The 22,901-nt window shown below is 37.3% G+C and overlaps 1 protein-coding gene across 1 annotated transcript in view; it reads left to right on the top strand.

Moving 5' to 3' along the window:
• The window catches only part of LOC103598824 (dual specificity mitogen-activated protein kinase kinase 5), a 151,557-nt gene that overhangs the window by 31,962 nt on the left and 96,694 nt on the right, over nt 1-22,901 (top strand). The window contains exons 4-7 of the mRNA XM_008582877.1: nt 6,939-7,008; nt 10,588-10,628; nt 11,539-11,606; nt 18,337-18,385. Coding sequence (XP_008581099.1) covers nt 6,939-7,008; nt 10,588-10,628; nt 11,539-11,606; nt 18,337-18,385 — 228 coding nt within the window. The remainder of the gene's footprint in view (nt 1-6,938; nt 7,009-10,587; nt 10,629-11,538; nt 11,607-18,336; nt 18,386-22,901) is intronic.

Here is a 22,901-nt window from a genome sequence, read left to right as displayed (position 1 = left end):
GTTTTTTTTTTTGTGTGTGTGTGTGTGTGTGTGTGTATGTGAGTGAATTGATTTGTTTTTTGTTTTTATTTTTTTTTAGCTCCCACCAATAAGTGAGAACATGTGGTATTTCTTTTTCTCTGCCTGACTCGTTTCACTCAGTATTATTCTTTCAAGGTCCATCCATGTTGTTGCAAATGGCAGTATTTCATTTGTTTTTATAGCTGAGTAGTATTCCATTGTGTAGATATACCACATTTTCTGTATCCACTCATCCGATGATGGACATTTGGGTTGATTCCAGCTCTTGGCTATTGTGAAGAGTGCTGCGATGAACATTGGGGTACAGGTATACCTTCGACTTGATGATTTCCATTCCTTTGGATATATTCCCAGCAGTGGGATAGCTGGGTCGTATGGTAGATCTATCTTCAGCTGTTTGAGGAACCTCCAAACCATTTTCCATAGGGGTTGCACCATTTTGCATTCCCACCAACAATGTATGAGAGTTCCTTTTTCTCCACAACTTCGCCAGCATTTATCGTTCAAAGTCTTTTGGATTTTAGTATCCTCACTGGGGTGAGATGGTATCTCAGTGTGGTTTTGATTTGCATTTCCTGGATGCTGAGTGATGTTGAGCATTTTTTCATATGACTGTTGGCCTTTTGTATATCTTCTTTAGAGAAATGCCTGCTTAGCTCTTTTGCCCATTTTTTGATTGGGTTGCTTGTTTTTTTCTTGTAAAGTTGTTTGAGTTCCTTATATATTCTGGATATTAGTCCTTTGTCGGATGTGTATTTTGCAAATATTTTCTCCCACTCTGTTTGTTGTCTTTTAGCTCTGTTAATTGTTTCTTTTGCTGTGCAGAAGCTTTTTAGTTTGATATAGTCCCATTTGTTTATTTTTCCTTTGGTTGCCCGTGCTTTTGGGGTTGTATTCATGAAGTCTGTGTCCAGCCCTATTTGCTGAAGTGTTTCTCCTATGTTTTCTTTAATAAGTTTTATTGTTTCAGAGTGTATATTTAAATCTTTAATCCATTTTGAGTTGATTTTAGTATATGGTGAGAGGTATGGGTCTAGTTTCATTCTCCTGCATATGGATATCCAGTTCTCCCAGCACCATTTGCTGAAGAGGCAGTCCCGACCCCATTGAATAGGCTTGGTGCTACCCTATTTTTATGAACACTTTTCTTCTATATATTCTTGCTTGGAGGTGGGAGATTTATAGCACTGTGCCATATTTCAAGATTTTTTTCAAGTACTTTATAAGAGGTTTCTTGTATACTAGCATCCTTAATTTTGATCTTCTTAACACCTTTATATCATAAGGCAGGTATCTTCCCCATTTTTACAGCAGCAGAAGAAAGGTACAAACAATTTGTGTGCCTTTCTCAAGGTCATACAGCTAGAAAATAGAGAGCTGGGGCCTGAGGTTGCTCACTTGCTGATTTGCTCACTCATTCATGCAGCCAGTTTTTCATACAACAAATGTGTAGTGGATAGCAGCTGGCCAAGCGCTGTCCTAGGGGCTAGAAGTGTAGTGAGCATACAGTTCATGCCCTCCAGGAGCTAATGGTCCTGTTAGGGAGACTAACAAAAAAAGGTAACAGAGGTCAGTGTGAAAGGACAAGAAAAACTCATAATTAGAAGGAAGAGTGATAATAATAATGCTTCAGTATTATTAGGTACTCTATGAGCACAGAGGAGTGCCTCATCTAGCTCTGAGACACCAAGAAGGCTTCCTGAAGAAGGGGGTGTCCAGGTGGAGTAAGCTAGGGCAAGGTGCTGGGAAGGGTGTTTTGGGCAAAGAAAACAGTGTGTTTAAAGAGGTGAGAGATGCCCTGTGCATTCAGGAGGAGCTGCCTGTGATTCTGTCTGTCTGGACAATGAGGAGGGAGGGCATGAGATGAGGCTGAGAAGGATGGAGGGCTAGGTCATGGAGGGCCTTAGCTTGAGGGAGCAGGGGAGTGACATGATTATATTTCATATCTCTGGTGGCTGCAATCTGGAGGGTGGCTTGGGTGGGAAAAGTTCTGAAGCACAGAAGCCTCTTAGGATGCTGCTCATGTGAAAGACGGTGGTAGCCATCAGGCCTGGTGAGAAGTTAACAGGTTTGAGAAGTGGGAAGGATGTCAAGGTAATAAAACCTGGTAATTGAATGTGGGGATGACGGAAAGAGAGAGAGTCTGGATTACTTCCAGATCTCTGGTTTGGGAAACTCAGTCATTGTGATGGCATTTACTGAGATAGCCAGGCAACAGAAGACAGGTCTAGGGTATGAAGGAAGGGTGGAAGAGGGAGGGAATTCAATTTTGGACCTGTTGAGTTGGAGGAGGCTCTGGACAACCAATGGGGTTTGTTCCGAATCTTAGGAGAGAAATCTGGGCTGGAAATAAAGATTTGTGATTCATCAACTCCTAATTAGTCTCAGTGACTCCTCTGGTAATTGAAACCTTTGAAGTGGCTGAAGCAACTCAAAGAGAGTATATAATGAGAAGAAATGTTGATGGAAAACCATGGGGAACTCCAGCATTTAATAGGGGGTGGGGAGAACCACTTACAGGAAACTGAGTGGAGTGGTTGTAGAGGTAGGAGGACACCCATGGGTCACCAAATGAAGAGCCGGAGGTTATCCTTCAGAGCAGATATCTTTGTACTGCTTCTCCAGTCTCTGAAAGATCGGGTGACGTGGTCCAGCCCACCCAGGGTGTGAGTGAAGAAGCCAGAGCTTTCCACCAGCTCAGCAGTCTACCCGTAACCCAGATTATTTAGTTAAATGTGTTGAGGTATGAGAAATATTAGATAATCTACCTTTTAACTCTTAAATAGTAAACATACCGTTTATGTCCCAACTGCATGGGTGAGAATGAAAGGAGTGTATTTCTTGTTCACTGATATACCATTTACTTCATCTGTTAAATAGAGGTGATGATACTCTCAAAATAGGATAAGGTTGTGGAAATTAAACAGATAGACATAGATATGCAGTCCTGTGCCTAACACACATAAGGATTCAGTGAGTAAGAGTTGTTTCTCTGTCTCTCTGTTTCTCTTTTTTAATGGAGAACTTGTGCTTTGTAAAATTAAACTGTGCTGTTTTAGAACTCAAGTTTTTTATGTGGCAGATTTCCATGAGGAAAAAAATGTAATTATTGATAGAATTGTGTTGTTAGAATTAGATTCATAACAAATAGAAACACTGTTTGATACACTTGCAAACAAAACAAAGCCAGAAATAGTGCTTGTTATCCCCTTGTTGAATCTGGCCCTCTGTTTCAAATTAATTAGATTTTTGGATAACTATGCTAAACTTTGTCACATCCTTATTAAAATTGTTTAAGGATTTTGAAGAACATCTCAGTGGGACTCAAAGTAATCTGAGCCTGGTACTGGAGATTCCATTAGCAATTGCAAAACTGATTAATCTTTTACTCAGTTAAGTTATTGATTATTGCTGCAATTACTGCGTGTAACAGACTATGCAAGCAATAGCAACAGAAAACACATTTTATAACTGCTGCTGATGTATTATTTTGAGCACAGTATTTTGTACTTTTTATACATCATTATTTTTGCATTTTTAAGTGGCAGAATCAGGATTTAACCCCATTTTAATCAATAAATATTTATTGAACACCTACTATTTGCAGAACTTTGTGTTAGGTGTAATAAAAGCCAGAATAGGATTATAGAAGAGAAGATAAAGAAGTTATTTGGATAACTTCAGATTATGGCTTCATTAATGTTATGATGGTCACTTTGTTACTTTTCTATCCAAGCTCTGTTAAGTATTTCGGTGTACAGGTTTAGTGTTTTGTTTGTTTCTTTCTTTGTTTTTTGCTTTTTTTTTTTTTTGTCTAGTTGTCTTTCTCATCACTGCTTATTTATGATTGCTTCCACCAAAATTGGAATCTTCTTAAAGGAAGAATAGAGATTCAAGATCTAAAAACAACCTGCTTTGTAGTTTATTAATTGCTTTCTTATCTGTTTTCTCATGAGAGTCTCACAGCAGTTCTGTGGGTAGATCCCATCTTCATTTTACGATGAGTAAAGTGGGGCTCAGTGAGCATTTCCTCACTGAGGTCATGTGCTAGGAGACGACTGGTGATGAGACTCCTGGGTTTGAGCCATATGACTCCTCCAGGTTCATTGCACATCTCACTGGGCAGCACTGGTCTAGTGGCCTGTCAGGACTCCTCTGTGCCAGGAGGTACCATGCATGGCACCACATTTTATCCTTGTCCCTTAGGGAATGCTACTATGCAGTGGCTTGAGCTTCTAGTCTGGGAACCTTGTTGGCGGACACCTGGCCCTCATCAGGCCTGCTCCACAGAGGTCAGTTGTGCAGAGTGGGCTCATACCATGGGTTTGATTACCACCCTTTATGTCATGATCTTGACGGTGAATCACTTTGCTGTGTGGAACACAAGATTCTCCATTAATACAAACACAGCTCAAACACAGTATGTCAGCAGGAGAAAATATACTTGGATTTGGAATAATTGTAAAAAACCAAAAACCAAAATCTTATTATTTGCTTTAGAGAAATGAGTAGATGGCATACTTAATATCATCACCTTGACCATATTAATCATAGTACAAAGAGATGTTTATAGATGCTTAAAAATTCTCACAGTGATTTATAAAAGTATGTACAGTTTGCCAGCTGATTTGGCATAGACCTAAAATGGGAGGGAAACCATTTTTATCTATTTATTTTGTGAGGTAAATAAATAAAGCTAGAAAACAGGTCAATTTCATGCATGCAAGGTTTTATAGTAGGAAAAAAATGCATTGTACTGTTCTGACCCTTTACATTTGACGTTATTTGTTTTCACACTTGACCCCAAGCACCAGTTTCAGACAACTCTATAATTAAGCTGTTAGATAAAGCATAAGGATATTTTGTTTGTTTTGATTTCTAGGACTATGGTGAAGTAGTAACTGAAATTACTAACCTATTGTACATAGCAGTTAATTAAAGAAAAGCATTAACTATAGGAGAACACTACCACTGCTGTTGTCTTGTATCTGTATAAAAAGGTAGTAATTTTTTTGACAGCCACTGATTGGAAAGTTGCTTGCAGCCTTCCATAAGCAAGGGGGTACATGCTGTGGATCAATAACCGGCAAATTTCCCATTAAAAAGAATACCTGAGCAATGTTCCAAATAGCCACTGGCATCTTAATTTTCCATGGAAACCTCAAATACTTGTGTGCTGAGGACAAGTCATTTTCAGACAATTTTTCCAGACTACTTGTTAACAGTTATTGCTGTCCCAAAAGGTTGACAGCCTACATGATTGATATTTCATTTACTTGTCATCACTGAGTAATGGCGAGTGCTGTATTTCTGTGGGTTTAAGGAACAGAATCTCCTGAAAGATATTTGCCCAACCAGAGAGTGTTGAAAGTATTTATGCTGTATGTATATAAGTTTTTAGGTCCATAGAAGGAGAGGATTACTTTCCTTTATAGTTTGAAAGCCTTTGGAGAGCAGGGTACACTTATATATCAGCCCACAGCTATCAAAAATCCACCTTCACTTTATTAGTTACTAGGGTAAAGAGCCTTAGATTTGTTAACTTGTGATTCCCAAGGTGATGTAGAATTTTATAGCTCTCCTTTATTTTTAAGGAAAAAGTGCCTTGATATTGTAATAATTTTAACTGTCATAAAAACAATAGGAGATATATGTAATATCTTCTAAAAAGAAGCTTTTTTAGAATGTCAGCAAATAATGACAGTCAAGGAGGAATTTCCTGAAAATGTGGTAGTTAAATAATATGTGTGTGTTTTTAATATAGAAATAGCAAGGATGAAAAGAGAGTTCTGCTCTTTGACAGCCCATCAAAACACAAAATCAGCGGTTTTCATCACTGATATTTTCCACCAAGAACATCACTTTGTTGTTTGTCAAGAGTTAAAAGTAGTGAGAGCACAGAAGCCATCTCCAAGTTAGGTGGGCATATTCTTGCCAATCAGTATGTTAAGGAATATGGAAATCAGACCACAGTACAACCTACTGAATGATTTGTGTTTATGAAGGACTATGAAAGCTTTTTCACTTAGAACTTTATTTTTTGTGCCTGCCAATCAGTATGTTAAGGAATATGGAAATCAGACCACAGTACAACCTACTGAATGATTTGTTTTTATGAAGGACTATGAAAGCTTTTTCACTTAGAACTTTATTTTTTGTGCCTAGAATTTTATAGTGAAGTTTGATCTATACTACAGTGTTTATAAGGCTGAAGCATAAAAGGTGTGTTTGCTTGAAAGTAGGCTACCTTTTTATCATATTAATCCTGTCATCTTTGGATGGGTCATATCTTGTTTTCTGGCTCCATAGTCTCTGTAATTTAGATTCCCATTAACTGTGCATTTTATATACAAATATGAATAATGTTTGATTAACTGTCATGTGGGTCCAAGCCAGATATGAAGCTTCTTCATTTTGCTTTTCAAAATCCGAGGAAAAAGAACAAAAGGCAATTTGAGAAGTTTCTACTAAAATGCTTTTTTGTGTTATTTTAAATACATATCGTTTTCAAAATATTTCTTCTTAAGTCCAGTACTATTATAGGGCTGGCCGGTTAGCTCAGTTGGATAGGGTGTGGTGGTATAACACCAAGATCAAGAGTTTGAATCCCAACACCAGTCAGCCACCAAAAATAAATAAATAAATAAATAATAAAATCCCCCAATACTGTTATGAAGTTTTAATCAACACTTTTACTCTCAAAGATAAATGGCAGTGTGGAGGATAACACTGTACTAGACTTTCAGTCCTGGATGTTCACAGTATTCATTTTGATGTTCAAGTAGGAGAAAAGTATTCTCCAAGCTGATGTATATATACCAGCAGTTTACAAAAGTACTGTGAATTAAATAACCCATAAGTGTCTGTTCCAGTATTCATACATTACTGAGTAATCTCTTTCTGTAATCTCTTTGCAGTATTATTCCACAGTAATGGAACAGCAAGTAAATGGACAGTTAATAGAGCCTCTGCAAATATTTCCAAGAGGTAATGTTGAACAAATTCTAATCAACAATGATTATTTCAGTAAACTGTTTTATCAACAGTTATGTTTTCCAAAGGTTTAAATGCACATAACATGATGTCCAGATCTTAATTTGAAAAAACAAAAGTAGTATTCATTATCGTGGGGATTGTAGGCTATATTATGGTTATGGCAGATAAAATATCTAATTTACTAGAGTAAATTAAACTAACTAGATTGTTTTTTGTTTTTGAAGTACATACTTAAATTCGCTTAAAGAACTCATGGGGGGTCCACATGATTTCTAAACCATATCAAATGAATGACTTTAATTCTGTATATTTATAAATTGTGGCTCATGAGAGTGGCCAAAGCTTCTGAGGAGAAGACTTTCACGTAGTACAGAAGCTAAAATTTACTGAGGGGTGTTAGGAGAGAAATTTTGGTAGAATGTTTGGTGCTTGGTTTTGGGGGGAAGTATTTTTCTAAGTAATGGGAAATCCTCATAAATGGGAGAGTGAGTCTTGGTGAATTACCTGGTCACATAATTTTCTGTTTCCCTTTTAGGTTTGGTAGTCATAGCTTTGTATCAGATATGATTGTTCAACTGTGTATAAAAGTTCCCTCAAAATTTGAATAGTGGTGAAAAAGAACAGTTTAATTATATAAACCATTAAGTCTTTCTCACCTGTTACACATTGCCCCACTTGGAATCCATGTTTTCTAACTAATGGAACAGATAAGGAAATTCTCTAAGTAACCCTTCTAGAAATAACTTAATTGAAATAATTAAAAGTTAAACTTACCTTCGTTAACTGGTACTGTACAAATAACCGTAGTATGAGTTTTCCAATTAAAAATTCTAGACTTTCATTACCTGTAACTCTGAAGTTTGAACGGCTCAATTAACCAGTAGGCTTCTATTTGCACTGATAAAGTCTCCAAAGGCAGCTGGCTTGGCCAGCCCAGGAGAGGATCTGGGTTCCAGAGTAATACAGCTTTTCTAGTGTTTGTGTGGGCGGTGGAATTGGGAGTGCATATTATATTATTAATAATAACTTACTAAAGTGCTAAGTGAGTAAACAAAATTGGGCCACTTAGGGCCAATGATAGTTTGAAACAAGGATTATGATTAATCCAATTCTGTTGTACTTCAAGACTAAACACCAAAACAGGAAGAAAAAAAAAAAGAGAGAGAGAGAGAGAGCTTTTGCCATTTCCATGTATTAGGCCAATAAAGGATGCAGATTATTTCTTAATGTTCTCAATGACTGGAGAATTTGGGCAAGATTCAGAATTGTTTCCCAACAAGTAATAGTTTTTTACAAGCTGAAACTTTCCATTAATTGCTTCCCTGCTTGATGACATGATAGCTCTGTAGTAGCAAGCCCTATTACAGTATCCTGGAAAATTAGAGTTCTATTGTGGGTCTTTGTTTTTCTTTTCATAAAATATTTACTTCTCTTCATCTGACACCTTTCAAGTTCTATTTGTTTTCTTTCATTTTGTAAGTACTCCCTGTCAATCTCACCATCTATGCCATTGTGCCCCATCCAATGATAATAACAACCATTATTAGAAATATGTTCTGTTCAGGTACTAATATTGCTTTATGTGCCATTGTTTCTAATTCTCCCAACAGTTTTGCCTATTAGGTATTATTGCTTCCATTTTATAGATAAGAATATTGAGGTTCAGAGAGTTTAAGTAACTTCAGAGTCACACAGCTTATAAGTATTTAATATACTATTTGAGTAAGAATTTTGTTTGCTTAACATGGAAGGGCATATAAATTAAAATTTTAGTGGAATGTTCATGGGGTTAGTTTGGAGGGCTTGGTGTAAGGGTGGGGAGAAGAGTATATTGTAGGGAGAGGATACTTAAAAGAATAAAATTTATGGGATGTTAGTGTCACTTGTAGTCTTAGCATGAAACCTACTGCGCTGTAATAAATTATTAAATATAGTCTTTCCAAGCCCAATTTAAAAATTTCAAAATGAGAGACTCAGTCTTCCTATCTTTGTGGTGTTTTTGTATGCTATAGTACAACTTTTTCTAGTTTTTTGTAGTCTTTCTCATTTTACTACCTATCTACAGCATGTCATGTCATCTTATCATAGTAAATAAGTGAGATTTATACAATTTTCTATAATTAGTGTTTAGACATAGTAGATATATTACCTGGGTCTACCTAATAGGTTAGAGGCCCTTAGACCTTATATTTTGTGGTCAGGCTCCATGTTAAAAAGAATCTTTAGACTGAACAAGTAGGAAAGACAGGAAAAAATTATTCTATTCTAATAACATATGTTCTCCTCATTTCGGGTAGCACAGTTGCCTTGGATAGTAACTGCCAGCTCATGGCAAGTCTTCTCTGTAGAACTAACTCCTTAGTTGGCCACTTTCTTCTTAAATGAAGTTTATGAATTGCACTGGTTACTTCAGTGGAAATATTTTGAAGTGTTGTCTGTCTGGGAAGTGTTGATGTTCTCTCAGAGACCAAGCATCAAATGTATGTGGCTGTTGTTTTGCTTAAAAAGTTAATTTCCATTTTAAGGAAAAAAGATTTGGAGTCTTAATTTTAATATATTTTTGAAAGACAAGTAAAAACCCTTTATTAAGGTTTAGATATATTTTCTAGGAAAATAACAATAAATTTGAATATATTTGAAATGTACAAAATTAGAGTGACTGACATGTTTTGTAATTATTGCCCATATCTTCTTCTTGTTAAACAGCTCTATTTCTCGTCAGAAATAAAGGAAAAACACAGCTACATCTGAGAGAAGAGAAAAAAAAAAATCAAATTCATCCTTCCCCAAACAATCAATCAAAATTGACGGCCTCTTAACATACAATTTGTAGGGCACCATAATTTTCAAATGGATGCAGTCTATAACATGGTCAGGAAGCTTTTGTATTTTTAACATTTGATGAAGAAGCATTTGTGGAATTGGGAAAGTACTAACCTTTAACTCAAGATGATATCAAAAAATTAATATTATTTTTCCTGGTACTGCTTTATCTTTAGACCTAAATATAAGCAGATGTCAAGATTTGTAAGAAATATAATGAAATTGGTTATATATCTGTGTTTTAATAAATTTGACTGCTTATGGCTGTGCAAACTAGTATTTAAACTGGAATATTCCATTTTAGAATCTCTAGCAATCCTTTTGCCATTAAAAGATTTTTCTCTTACTCTCCCCCGCCCCCGCCCTCAAGAAATACCCTTAGCTGTTTTCAAAATAGTTTAAGTGATAGCAGGTACACAGTGTAATAAAGTGAGGAAAGGTTGCAGAAATTTGAATTATGAAAGGAATCTAATCATTTTAGCTCAGTTAACTTGATCTCTATATGTTTTAAGCAGAAATTAGAATTTATATGAGGTGGTGTCAGAAAGCACTTTGCATTTATAAATGCTCACTCCTGCAAGTTAAAACCCTGGTTCATAATTCCCACTTTGGGTCTTGGGAGCCACTTTTCAATCATTTCTCTCTGCTAATTTTGGTGTCACCCTCATTTCTTTTTAAACGATTCATTTTGAGCAAATTTGTAAATGGCCCTGATGTGTTCTACAATATAGTCAATTACTGTTTCAGCCTGCAAGCCTCCTGGGGAACGGAACATACATGGCCTGAAGGTACGAATTTCAATAATTGTTTCAGTAAAGTTAGATGGATTTGTAATGCTGTGTTCCACTTATTGAAATGTCAAATAAAACTGCACTTTCTCAAGCTCTGACAAGCGGTCTGGTTTTTTTTTTTTTTTTTTTTCTAATGGGAGATGGAGGAGGATTCATCTGTAGTATTTGCTCAATATGTGTTTATATTTGGATACCGGAGTTTTGGTGCTTTATTTTTAATTATTTGGAATTGTTTTGTTGGTCAGTTTCTTCAGAATGATCCTGGATACTGGTCTCCACAAAGACTTATTTCAGTGAGAATATAGACTTCATTTCAGTGATTAATTAAGCACATAAGCATATTGTGCACAGAATACCCCCCTCTTCTTTTGACATAAGTGTGCTAGAAACATATATCTAATTAATGTCTTTTCATTGTTCTGTGTATTTTGAATTCCTGCTTAAAGCTTCATATATGAAAGAAAAGCTGACTATTGTATTAGGCTCAAATATTTTAAAATTAATTGCTTGGACCTCATTTATTAGTGAGTAAATGTTCTTCTTGGTTGTAGAGCTGGAAGGATATGATAACTTGAGGTTCACTACTGACCCCTCGATATATTCTTAATGTACTTTTTGAACATATTGTTTTTGCGTGTGTTCCAGACAGTGAATTGAATTTTCCTGTTTATCTCTCCTTTTTCAGCACTGTTAAGTATTTGAATCATGACAGGAATAGAATATTATGTAATATATGGTTTTTATGGTTTTCTGTAACCTATATACTGAAGAGACTCCAACCATGGGTCTTCTAGCAACAAGCTAATTAACCTCCATTGTTAAATGAGAAATTTGTGGCAAATTATAGGTTAATTAGAACTGTGTCCTCAGAACACAAGACTGATAAAGATTCTTTCCATACTTGTAGGTGAATACCCGGGCTGGACCCTCTCAACACAGTAGCCCAGCAGTCGCAGATTCACTTCCAAGCAATAGGTGAGAGCAAGCAGGTGAAGTGTGCCCCTGACATGGTTATCTACAAAGGTGGGGTGGAAAGGGAAAGACAACTCTTTTCTATAACACCAGAAAAAATGTGTATGTGACTAAAAAGAAATTTAATTAGTTGGATAACCCTAGCTACATATTGACTGAAGAGAAAGGACCTCATATAAGAAGATGAAATCAGACATGTTAAATTATGAATTTTGGTCTGTGGATTGGCTTCCTTCAGTTTCCAAATTAGAATATTTGGTGCCTTTGACTATTTCCTGCCATGATGATCTGATTTGTAAAATACAGAATGCTTATTATTTTTTTCTTGCTTGCCCATCTATTGGCAGTGTCATTATCCAGTGTTATCTTTACCAGAAAGAGGCAGGGAAAGAATAAAGTAGTGACATTGAAATTGACCAGCTGTATAGGTCATTAGTATCTTTGGCTGTTCAGGAGATTGAAGTTATTATCGAAGGAAGATAATCTTCATTAATTCATGTTAACATTGCCCCATACTGGGATGGATACTAATGACTTGAGCCTTTTGCAGATGTCCTTGCACGCCTGAGAACTTACTTCCAAACTATCACAGTCCTCAAGTGGCAGGAATGACCTGCTTCATTTGATAGAATTCTAGGACATTTTGGTTATACATTCAGTTATTTAGCCAGTAACATCATATTACTGTAATTGAGGGTGACACTATGAAAGTGGTTGCTCCACGTGTGCATGTTCACATTGGTGACTGAAAAGCCAACACTAAGCCCGAAAACCCATCCATTCTATGCCGAGGTTTTTCTGCATTTACGGCTTAGCCAGTATCTGCATAGCCCTTAATTGGCTGAGATGTAGTTTAGGTTTCTATTTTCCCTTCAATACCTCTCTCTCCCCACTTACCCCACAGTATTGTTTTTCTGGCCAAGGGACTTTACTATAGGCAATTCTAAGTCTTTCCTTCTGAATCTCTTTTTACTTTCCCCCCTTTTTTTTGTCCTCTTCCATAGTGGATTGAATTATGTCCCCCCAAAACTCCTTGGATTGTGATGCTTGATTGTGTCCCCCCAAGTTTTATGTATTAGAAACTTAGCCTCCACTGTGACTGTTAAGAGAGTGGGAAATCCTATTATGGTAATTGAAAGGTGGCGCCTTAAAGAAGTGATTGGATTGTAGGACACTGCAGTAGGTGAATGGATTAAAAATGGTGGTCGAGGGTGTGCTTCTGAGGGCTTTAAAAGAAGAGGAGAGTCTGTCTTTCTCTCTCTCTGCTTTTTCTGCTTCCACCATCTTGCAATGTGAGACCCCGGAGTCACTGTTGCCACCACCAGATGGACTTTGGATTTCCCACCCTCAGAAACTGTAAGCAATAAATGTCATTTTTCTTTCTAAATCACCAAGCTCCACGTATTTTGTTATAAGCAACAAAAATGGACTAATACATCTTCCCAAAAGCCACTTCCCAGATTGCTTTATTATGGTGCCACAGAATCTACCTACCAGTTTTACTGCTATGAACACACTGCTCTTAAGGTGTGTTTCCTTTGTGTACAATTTATTCTGTCTTAAAGTACAGTTAGCCTCATTACTCACCAGTGGATCATCTGCCTGTGGTCATGTGGGGTAGGTGTTTCAGTTCCAACAAAGGGTGGGGCCTGCCAGGAGGCACTTTGCAGCTCCTCTCCCCAACCTTGCTGGGCATGTGAGCCATGGCTCCACGGAGTGGAGGTGTGGAGGGTGGGGCCACTTGTTGTACTCACCTCAGAGAAGGCAGGGCATTCCATCATTGCCACAACTTCCAGGTAGGGCGTCATCCACACAGACTGATTATGAACCTTGAAGAGGAACAGGGACTTTCCCTGGTGTTCAGATTTCATAGAGTTGAAAAGATGGCAAGACAGAGAAACAGGGTAACTCTTCCATTTTCCCAGATTTGGTTTTAATAACATGAGTATATTAGCTTGGTTGTTCAAAAATTATCATGTATATTCACAGAGTATTATAAAGTCATTGGTTTGGAGAGAAGTTCAGAGACCATCTGATGATCTAGTGTTTCTCAGTCTTGTGTCTGTGGCATCTTCCCTTAGTGAAATGACAGATTCCTAAATAATGATAGTTTGCTCCAGTAGTAACTCCTATTATGGGAGAAATGTAATATGAAAACGTTCTACTTTTTAGGTGATTTTTAATATGCCACCCTTGGTTGGCCATGTTCTGTGTCCAAGGTTGGTAATTAATCAACAGGTATTCATTGAGTGCCTCCTATTCATTAGGTACTGTCTTAAGCATTAGGACTATAATGTGGTCTTTATCCTCTGGAGCTTACCATCTAATGGTGTACAGACAAAAAAAATAACTAATAATTACACTTTATAGTTAGTGTTATGAAGGGAATAAGCAGGATGCAAAGAGAGAGAACACTAGGCAGGAAATGTGTTTAGATTTCTACTGATGCTCAAGGAAGGATCTCTGGGGAGAGTGATGTTTTCATGTAGACCTGAAGGATGAGAAGTACCTAGTCATGTCAGGAAGCAGAGCAGGGCATTTCAGACAGAGCGGAGCATAGTGAAGGTCCTGAGGTGGAAAAGAAGCTCAGCATGTTTGTAAGTAGGCCAATTTGGCTAGAGCACAGAGAGGGGTACATGGCTGGGGCAAGAATGTGGGGAGAGGGGAGGTGAGGAATAGGAGCGATAGGAGATGAGCAGGTAGACAGGAGTCAGATCACACTGGGCCTTGTAGGCCCAGTAGCATGGGAATTTTTCTCTAAGTGCCCTGGAGAACTGTTGGAGGGCTTTCAGCAGAAGTGACATGGCTGGCTCTGAGTTTTTGAAAGATCCCTTGCCTGTGGTGTGGAGTAGGAGAAGCACCAATCCAGTGCTGCCCTCCTTTGAGGCTTGGTTCCCCACTCCTTGCCAGATGGTCATCCAAGCCTCTCCTGAAAATCCCTGTGGCAGGAATGTACTTTATCAGCCAAGGCAGCACCTTCCATTTTCATTTAGCTACAGCTTAGAAGGTTCTTTTTCGTGAGCTGAGATTTGTTTCCCTTTAGCACCCACTCATAAAGACTTAGTGTAGCCCTCAGAACATGGCTATTTCCTCTTCCAGGTGGCAGTTCTTCCAGTCATCTTCCCTCCAGATATGCTTCTTCTAGATTTCCTGTCTTTCTGCCACATCCACCCTGTTGCTAACTCCAAGTAACCTGCCAGTCATCCTTCACTGCTTCGTGGGGCTCCCTCAATCCCACATCCCGTCAGTCCCTGCATCTGTAGCTCTGCCTTCTGAGTAGCTCTGAGTCTATTTGCTGGTGTCCCTGTTGCTGTACAGGTGATTCTGGCTCTGCACATCACGGCTACAGCCTCCCGATAGTTTCCTCCCTCCAGTCTTGCCCCATTTCAGTTCCTCCTCCACACTGCAGTGGAGTGATCGTGCTAATGCACAGTTCTGAGCCATTCTTCTCCATTTTAAAACCTTTCACTGCTCTTCACATGTTTGGGATGACCTCCATAGCAGATGGGCAGTGGCCTTTCACATTGTAGTTACACTGCGCACTCCAGCTTGCTGGCCTGCCACTGCGCCCCTTCCCACCTGACATTCCAGCCTTGCTGATAAACACATGTGCCCCGAAAGGATCAGTTTCCTCTCACTCCTGGGCCTGCACGTCTGCTGCTGCCTCTTTCCTGTTTTCTTACTCTTTTCATCCCTGCTTCACCTTCACTCTGGCTCACCTTTGTCATCTTTGAGGACCAAATTATCTTTGTCTGAAAACTGTCCCTGATTACTACCCACCTTTCAGTCTACACCAGGTTTCCCTTCTATGAATTCCTTTAATCCCCTCGTGCTTCCTTTTCTTGTAGCTGTGAGCATATTGTATCCTAATGGCCTCTGTCCCCCAATAGATTCTGTGCTATTTGAGGGCAGTCACTCTAGCGTATTCATTGTTGAAGTCCCAATTCCTGGTGTGGTACTTGGCACATAGGAGATAGTCAGTCATGCTTAAATGAATAAGTGAATGAATGAATATACATATATTCCCTTTAAATCTTATCTCTGATTAAATTCTCCCAACTCATTCAGCTTTTCTGATACGATGTTATTTCTAGTCCTGTCCCTTTTACTCTTCTTTGGATATGTCGGTGTCCCTCTTCAACTGTTATACCCAGGTTACAAGTGTATCACATTTAAATTTTTAAATGTTTTTAAAAATGATTTTTGGACAGGTCACTATGACCATACAGATAAACTAAATATTGAGTTTACTGAGGCACAAAAAAATTGCCAGGATACAAAATGTTTTTTTTTTAAGCAGACATAAGTTGGTAGCCAGAAGTTGGCATAATGAGTGAAATCAGTATTTTCCTCTGTTAGTGTCAGAGCATGAGTTGTTCTTTGCCATAGGTGAATGACTGTTTATTACACTGAACTACTGATGCACGTGATGTTCCTAGACTGTAATTACTGAATTCAAGTCCCATTGCCAAGGAAAGGCCTTTCCTAAACAACCTGGGTTTCTCCTTCTGTAAAATTAGGATGATTGAACTTTCCATCTATCTACCTCTGGTATTAGGAAGATTGATGAAGCTGTATTAAAGAATCACATTTTGTTTCTTGGATGGAAAGACATTTTGTAAATGCAATGAATCAAAATGTTATTATTTCAAGTTTATGACATAATGGAATATCTGTGGAGAAACATTGCTTGGGCTTTGTTTGGTTGTGTCTTTATAATAATTGGAACTATCAAACTGGGAGTCATTTATGGGAATACTAGGATGTAAATGTTTCCCAGAAAAAAAAAGTGTGTGTGTGTGTGTGTGTGTGTGTGTGTGTGTGTGTGTGTGTGTAAGAGATAGACTGACTTTGAGCAAGGTCTGTCCCTTAGTTTCCTCTGTAAATTAGGGATAATAACTATAACCCAGAGGGCATAGTTACTGTGAGTATTAAATTAGGATAATAAGTAGTAGCATTTTAGTACAGTGCCTGGCACATGGTAATCATCCAATAAATGGTTGCTGCTATTACCATTTCGTTAACTGGACTGATTTTAGGCAGTTGTTTATTTTTTGGTATATGGTTCAGCTTTAGTCCCGGTGGATAAAATTCTTAACTGCCACTTTAGTGCATGGATTCTTAGATGTGGGTGGACATTATTAAAGCATAGAACCCTTGGGTAAGGGCATATTTTATAAAATCTAGGAAGGTGGGGATTGAGGCTTCATATAGTCGGCATTGGACCATAGCAGAAGTTTAAGAACTATTTGAAAAGAACAATAATCTTATTTTGAAATGGTAAATGTGGTCAAACTTGAAGTTTGAGATTTTCTCAAATGTAATCTAGTAATAAAGTACCAAATGGAATGTGTGTATTTCATATTAGGTCCTGAGTCCTTTTGCTCTCTGATGTTTTTATGATCTTTGTGTCTTACTGTATTGCTACTCTTACTACTGCTGCCACAACCACCAGTTATGGAACACTTAGCACAGGCCAAGTCACTGCGCTGGGTTCAAGGGTGAGAAGGGAAATGGAATATATATAGTGAGTAAAATGTGGTCATGTTCTCAGGGAGCTCCCAGTATTGGGGGAGGATGTGGTGGGAAGAAAGACATCTACCCTGATAACTAACACAAGGAAGAGAGATAATTTGGTAGATAGGTAGAGGGTTAGATTGGACAGATTTATATAATATGAGGGTACTTCAAAATGTTCATGGAAAGATTCATGTTATCTTTTAATTCTCTTTTTCCACGAAGTTTTGGATTACCCTCATAGAGTTAAAAAACTTTAAATTTAAAATAAAACATTGGTTGGGGGGAGGTGCTATTTTATATGACACTCCTAGCCAAGTAGATGTGTACAGGTGTAACTCATTATAAAGCTACAAGGACTTCAGAGCTTCCCTGGGCCACCCTTCTTTCTTCAAGGACTTTTGCTACTCATCCATATAAATGTTATAGCCATATATGTCCAGAGAAAATTTTAATATTCTGTAAATAACTCTGGAAGTGGAGTCTCATACCTATAGGAAAGGAAAAGAAAGAAGAGGCAGCTAGAATTTATTAATTTTATTAATGAAAACTCCCCCACTATGTATAAGGCACAGTGCTGGTTTTCTTGTAATATTTAATTTTCCTGGTTACCTAAAAAGTTGAGATTTTCTCCATTTTATAGAGAGAGGAAATTGAGTTTCAGAAAGGATAAATAACTTTTTCCAGATCATACAGCTAGTGAGTATCCGGATTTATTTCTGCTATACATTTGCTTCCCAGGTAGCCACATTGTAACTCTTAACTGCAGGAAAAGACCTGGACTTAAAACTATCTATGGTATCTTTTGACATTCTATAATCTTTTTTTGCTGTGAACATTCAAAGAGTGCATTGTTCAGTACTTTGTGCTTAGCAAATGAGAGTGTACACATAAAATTGTCCCTGACAGGCTATCCAAAGACAGCAGAACTAATGGCCAAAAAGAAAGTCACTGAAGTATCACTGAAGCCATAAAATATTATAGCTTTATTTTGACTGTAGGCTTCTTTATTACTTTAGGTTACTAACGGAGTTTTAGTCTCTTTATTGATAACTTTGCATTTGGCCAGGTACGTTTAAAAATTTTTTTTTACAGGGAGAAGAATGTAAAGAGTGTTGTCCGTAAATACAAAAAGCAAAGGTGTATTTTAGTCTGAAATTTTCAGTGGTGTTCAAAGTTGATGATCTCACTACTAAAAGTTGTCTTCCCTTTTCAGCTTAAAGAAGTCGTCTGCTGAATTGAAAAAAATATTAGCCAATGGCCAGGTAGGTATTATTATATATTAAGATTTTCACAAAGTAGTGACTTAGTACTGTCCAGTTTTTGTATCCATAAATTTATTGAACAGATTAAGAGTCTGAATTTCTTCTTGTCATAAATGGATAACATGGCTTAATTTGATTGGCAGGACAATTTGCAGCACGTTTTTCACACTGTGCTAATGGCTTTCACTCCCAGCAGATTGAAGTACCATGCACACACCCTGCTGCCATCTCAGTTTAAAAAAAGTTAATCAGTTCTGAATGAATGTGTCAACCCATGAGTTCTTAAAATGGCCCTGCATTCTGAGGTTACTGTTTCTTTCCTTATCTTTGGGGAGAAAAGAAACTGTTACTTTCTTACCTTCGCTCCTTCTTTTGTACTGAAACTAACACTGGCTTTTTTAGGAGACTCTAGTTAAACAGCAGACTTGTGGTATTCAAAATTCCTGGATTTCAGAGGACCTTGGTTTGTCTAGTCAACAGGCCACCCAAAGGTGAATGACCTAACCCTGCCAGTGTGGGACAAACGGGCCGGCCTGCAGGCCAGTTTATTCTCACTAATTTTGGTTCAAGTAAATGGACACATCTGAAATAGTATAGTGTTTTTAAACTTGCACTGGCAAATGAAGCTACCTACAGGGTCCTCAATTCTTCAATAGCAACATAAATGTGTTTTAATGTTTGTTATAGTGGAAGCCCTTTGATAGCCTTGGAGGCAGGCGCCTGTCTGTTGCGATCAAGCTTTCCTATTAGGCTCTATTGACTGAGACATCTGTGTCACTGCAAATAAAAGACTCTTATTGATTTTCTTAACTGCTGTTCACTTCCCGTCCATGTTTCGAAGGCTGAAATCTTAATTATCTCAGATGCTTATTCAGTGCCTTCACACGCTGACCTCTCCAAGCCTCATTGGCATTTCATGAATCAAGTACTTGTAGTGGAGCATGTCAAGAAGACAAAGCTGGTCCTCATGCTTGTCCTTTAATATCACCTGTAACATTGTGGCCTAGTAGATGTGCATGCCTTAGAACGGTGACTCTATGGCGTTACTTCTGGAAGCCTTCCTTATTTAGTTCACAATCCCTTGAATACAGTTAGAAAAAATTAAGTTGATCTGGTTCTGATATCTGATCATCATCCAGAGTGTGTGAATTCTAGTCCTTAAAATATTTTATGTGCAGCCAAGGAGAATCTGGTGTTATATGTATACTCTTGGTAGACTCAGAATTTTAGATGGTATTTAGTTTATCTAATACTCTTAACTTTAAGCAGTCAAAGATTTGTTTAGATTGGGGCCCACACCTATGTCCCCCAGTGCCCTGTATGTGTTCAGAACCAGTATGAAATAAAACTTGACTAAGAGCAGCAATATTGAGCCTAGGATATTTATGTATCTTCAACATGCTTGCATTCTAGTTACCAGTTGTAATTAATGTACAAGTCACTTTTGTTCTTCAACTGGAAAATATATTTCAAAATTGACATAAATTAAGAAGCTTTAACTACACTTGTTCAACCCAGGCAATGGAAAATAACCTGTCATAGATTCCTTTTTCAAAAATGAAAAACAGTTGATTTCTACTGCAAAAAAATAAGCATTCTGAAATGTTCCTGATGTTTTGACAATGAGCTCAGTACCGTAAATATCTTAGTGGTCTCAGTTATAAGGTTCTCTGTGGTGGGAGATTGTTATGGCAATGATTTTTGACACTTAAAGATTGTTTATTGCCTTCCCTTGGGAATGTGATAACCCCACATTAAACAGTATGGCATTTTCTTTCTTTTAAGTATTAGCTATTTACTCTCACTCAAAAAATGAAAAAAGAAAAACCCCAGAAAAACGCACCTTTGGAAGCTTTCATAATACCTCCTTCTACTAATTCCTCTCTCCGGTGCTACATGGTAACTAAACAGTGAGTGAGATTGCATTGCAGTGAGGTAATGTGCACAGTTGTGGGCATCAATAAATTCCGGGCTGAACACTGACTCCACTTGATATGGAAGATGTAAGTCACATTTAACGATACTTTAACACTTGAGCATAGTTTTTTATTTTAGTGGTTTATGCTCTCAAGCATTAATAATGATTTGCCTTTCCACTAGCCTCCACTTAGATTTAATAAGGAATTCATATTAATCATTAAAAGAAAAGGACATGATTCTTCAAGATAATCAAATATTGACAGGTTAGAAATAGCTTTCTGCCTGGGTTCATTGATATAGGTTATGTGATATAAATATTTATTTCTTTTCTGTCACTCAGAGTAAATGCCACCAATTGATTTAGCATTGATATAGTGTCAACAGTTCATAAGAAACATTTGACTGGCTTGTGTTTTCCGATTAGTCTCTGCTCTATAAAGTGGGATTTACTAAATCTCTCCAATTGTCTGCTCATAGAGTGTGACTGCTTTCTGAAACCATTATTGCTTCGATTTGTGAAGCAAAGGTCTAGAGGTAGAACTAGTTTCTGTCAGACCTTTACATATAAAATAAGGATTAATTGAGCATTTTTATTTTAATGATTTATAAACGATAGGTGCTGATTCTTCTTAACACAGGCAGACAATAAACAAAGAATGTTTTCTTTGCTGATCCATAATTGAATTTCGTTTTATTTTCCCCATTAATTTCATTAATATATTGCTGATTCTTCTTAACACAGGCAGACAATAAACAAAGAATGTTTTCTTTGCTGATCCATAAATGAATTTCGTTTTATTTTCCCCATTAATTTCATTAATATAGTAAATCAAGCACTTTTTAAAAAGCTTAACATTTAGTCTTTGGAATGGAGACATTGTTTTCCTGTTATTGCTTGATGACGGAGGATTTCATTTTTCCAGCTTAAAAAAAATAAATCATAAGGTATTTTTGGCATTTTTTATTGAGAGCTAGAAGTCAGTCTCACTGATACGTTTTCTGGATATGTTTTAGCAAGGCATCTTCAGTTCTAGAGAGGCATCTTCTGTTTAATATTGGCCCTTGATTTGAAACTGATTAGAAATAGCCCAAAGCATCCATGTAAAGAATTTAAAAAATACACACTGCAAGGATTTGTGATTTTGACCTTTGCATTTCTAAAATTGTTTTTCCTCTTTTTATTTTTTAGATTTTGTAGGAGAAGGTGACAATGTTTTCCTATTCCTGATAAATCAAGTTTAAATGTATTGAGAAGTTACAGATACAGAACTGATTTTGGTCCTGCTGCATCTTTGGCTGTTATTTTGAGAACTTCAAATGCCTTTTGTGTTTAGGAAAAAAAGGGAAATAGGGGTAGAAAAATAATTAACTTGTAAAATTAGCTTTAAATATTGTATCATCACCAATATAAAAAACTCTTAGATTTTTACAGCTTGTCTTGGATCCCATATAAAGACCACACCAGACTACACCACACCTTCCCCTACCTGCACAAACACAGCCTGACCGCCTGTGGGTTGCTGCTGCAGAGCCTGTACCAGTCATTTCTCTCAGGTCACTTGGTGCCTTGGCAGTTTACACATAATTGTAACTCTTGTGGCTTTTTCTTCCTTTCCCTTACATCTGTTATTCTGCCTTTTATTTGCTCTTTTTTAATTAAAACAAGGAAACTGAACTATGTTTAATAGTTATTTGATATCTTTATTGAATAAAACACTTGATTTTGTCTCTTTTCAATTTAAAGAGCTATGTGGTTTTTAAAACATTTCTCTTAAAAACAAACATCATAGCTAATGGAATTGCTTTTAACTTGTGAGTGTCCTATAGTTGATTGTTTACCTTTCTGTAAGACAGTGGCCATTGATAGAGAGGAATGTCTCTCCATACCTACACTAGAGACAAACTGCTGATACGAGTATACAACATGTAACTGGAGTATACCGAAAGACTGAGTTCTAGCCTTGACATGTTGTTATTGAGTAGTTATGTAACTTAAGTGAATTGGGCTAAATGGTCTTAAAATGCTGTAAAATTCTGTGATTTTTATGATACTTGATCCCAACTATAATATTTAAATGCAGTACAGGACTGGCTGGTTAGCTCAGTAGGTTAGAGCTTGGTATGGATAACACCAGGGTCCAGAATTCGATCCCTGTACCAGCCAGCCGCCAAAAAAAACCCCCAAAAAACTAAATGCAGTATTCTGTAGGCTTATAAATCCCACTTTCATATCATAATGAGCACTGTTCCTGTGGTTCATTTTGAAGAATTGAATTAATAGGCTCATCTAAATTAAAAAGGTAAAAATGTTATTTGCTGTTTGTTGATACCTTTAATGATTTTTTCATAGTTAAGATCAATTAAAGTAACCATTTTGATCAGAGATACAGAATTCTCAAAATGTTTCTTTGTAATCAATTTATGAACTTCGCTCTAATAGTTTTTCTTTTCTTTTTTTTTTTTTTTTGTCTTTTTGTCTTTTTTCGTGACCGGCAACGGATCGCAACCCTCAGTGTCACGCCGGTACTGGACCGGGACCGGCAACGGGATCGCAACCCTCGGTGTCACGCCTGCACCTCGCTCAGCCAGTGAGCGG

Source organism: Galeopterus variegatus, unplaced genomic scaffold (genome assembly GCF_000696425.1).
Source record: "Galeopterus variegatus unplaced genomic scaffold, G_variegatus-3.0.2 Scaffold2749, whole genome shotgun sequence".
In the NCBI taxonomy this organism is placed as follows: Eukaryota; Metazoa; Chordata; class Mammalia; order Dermoptera; family Cynocephalidae; genus Galeopterus; species Galeopterus variegatus.
Note: the sequence above shows the minus strand (reverse complement) of the source record. Positions and strands in the feature narration are given on the sequence as shown.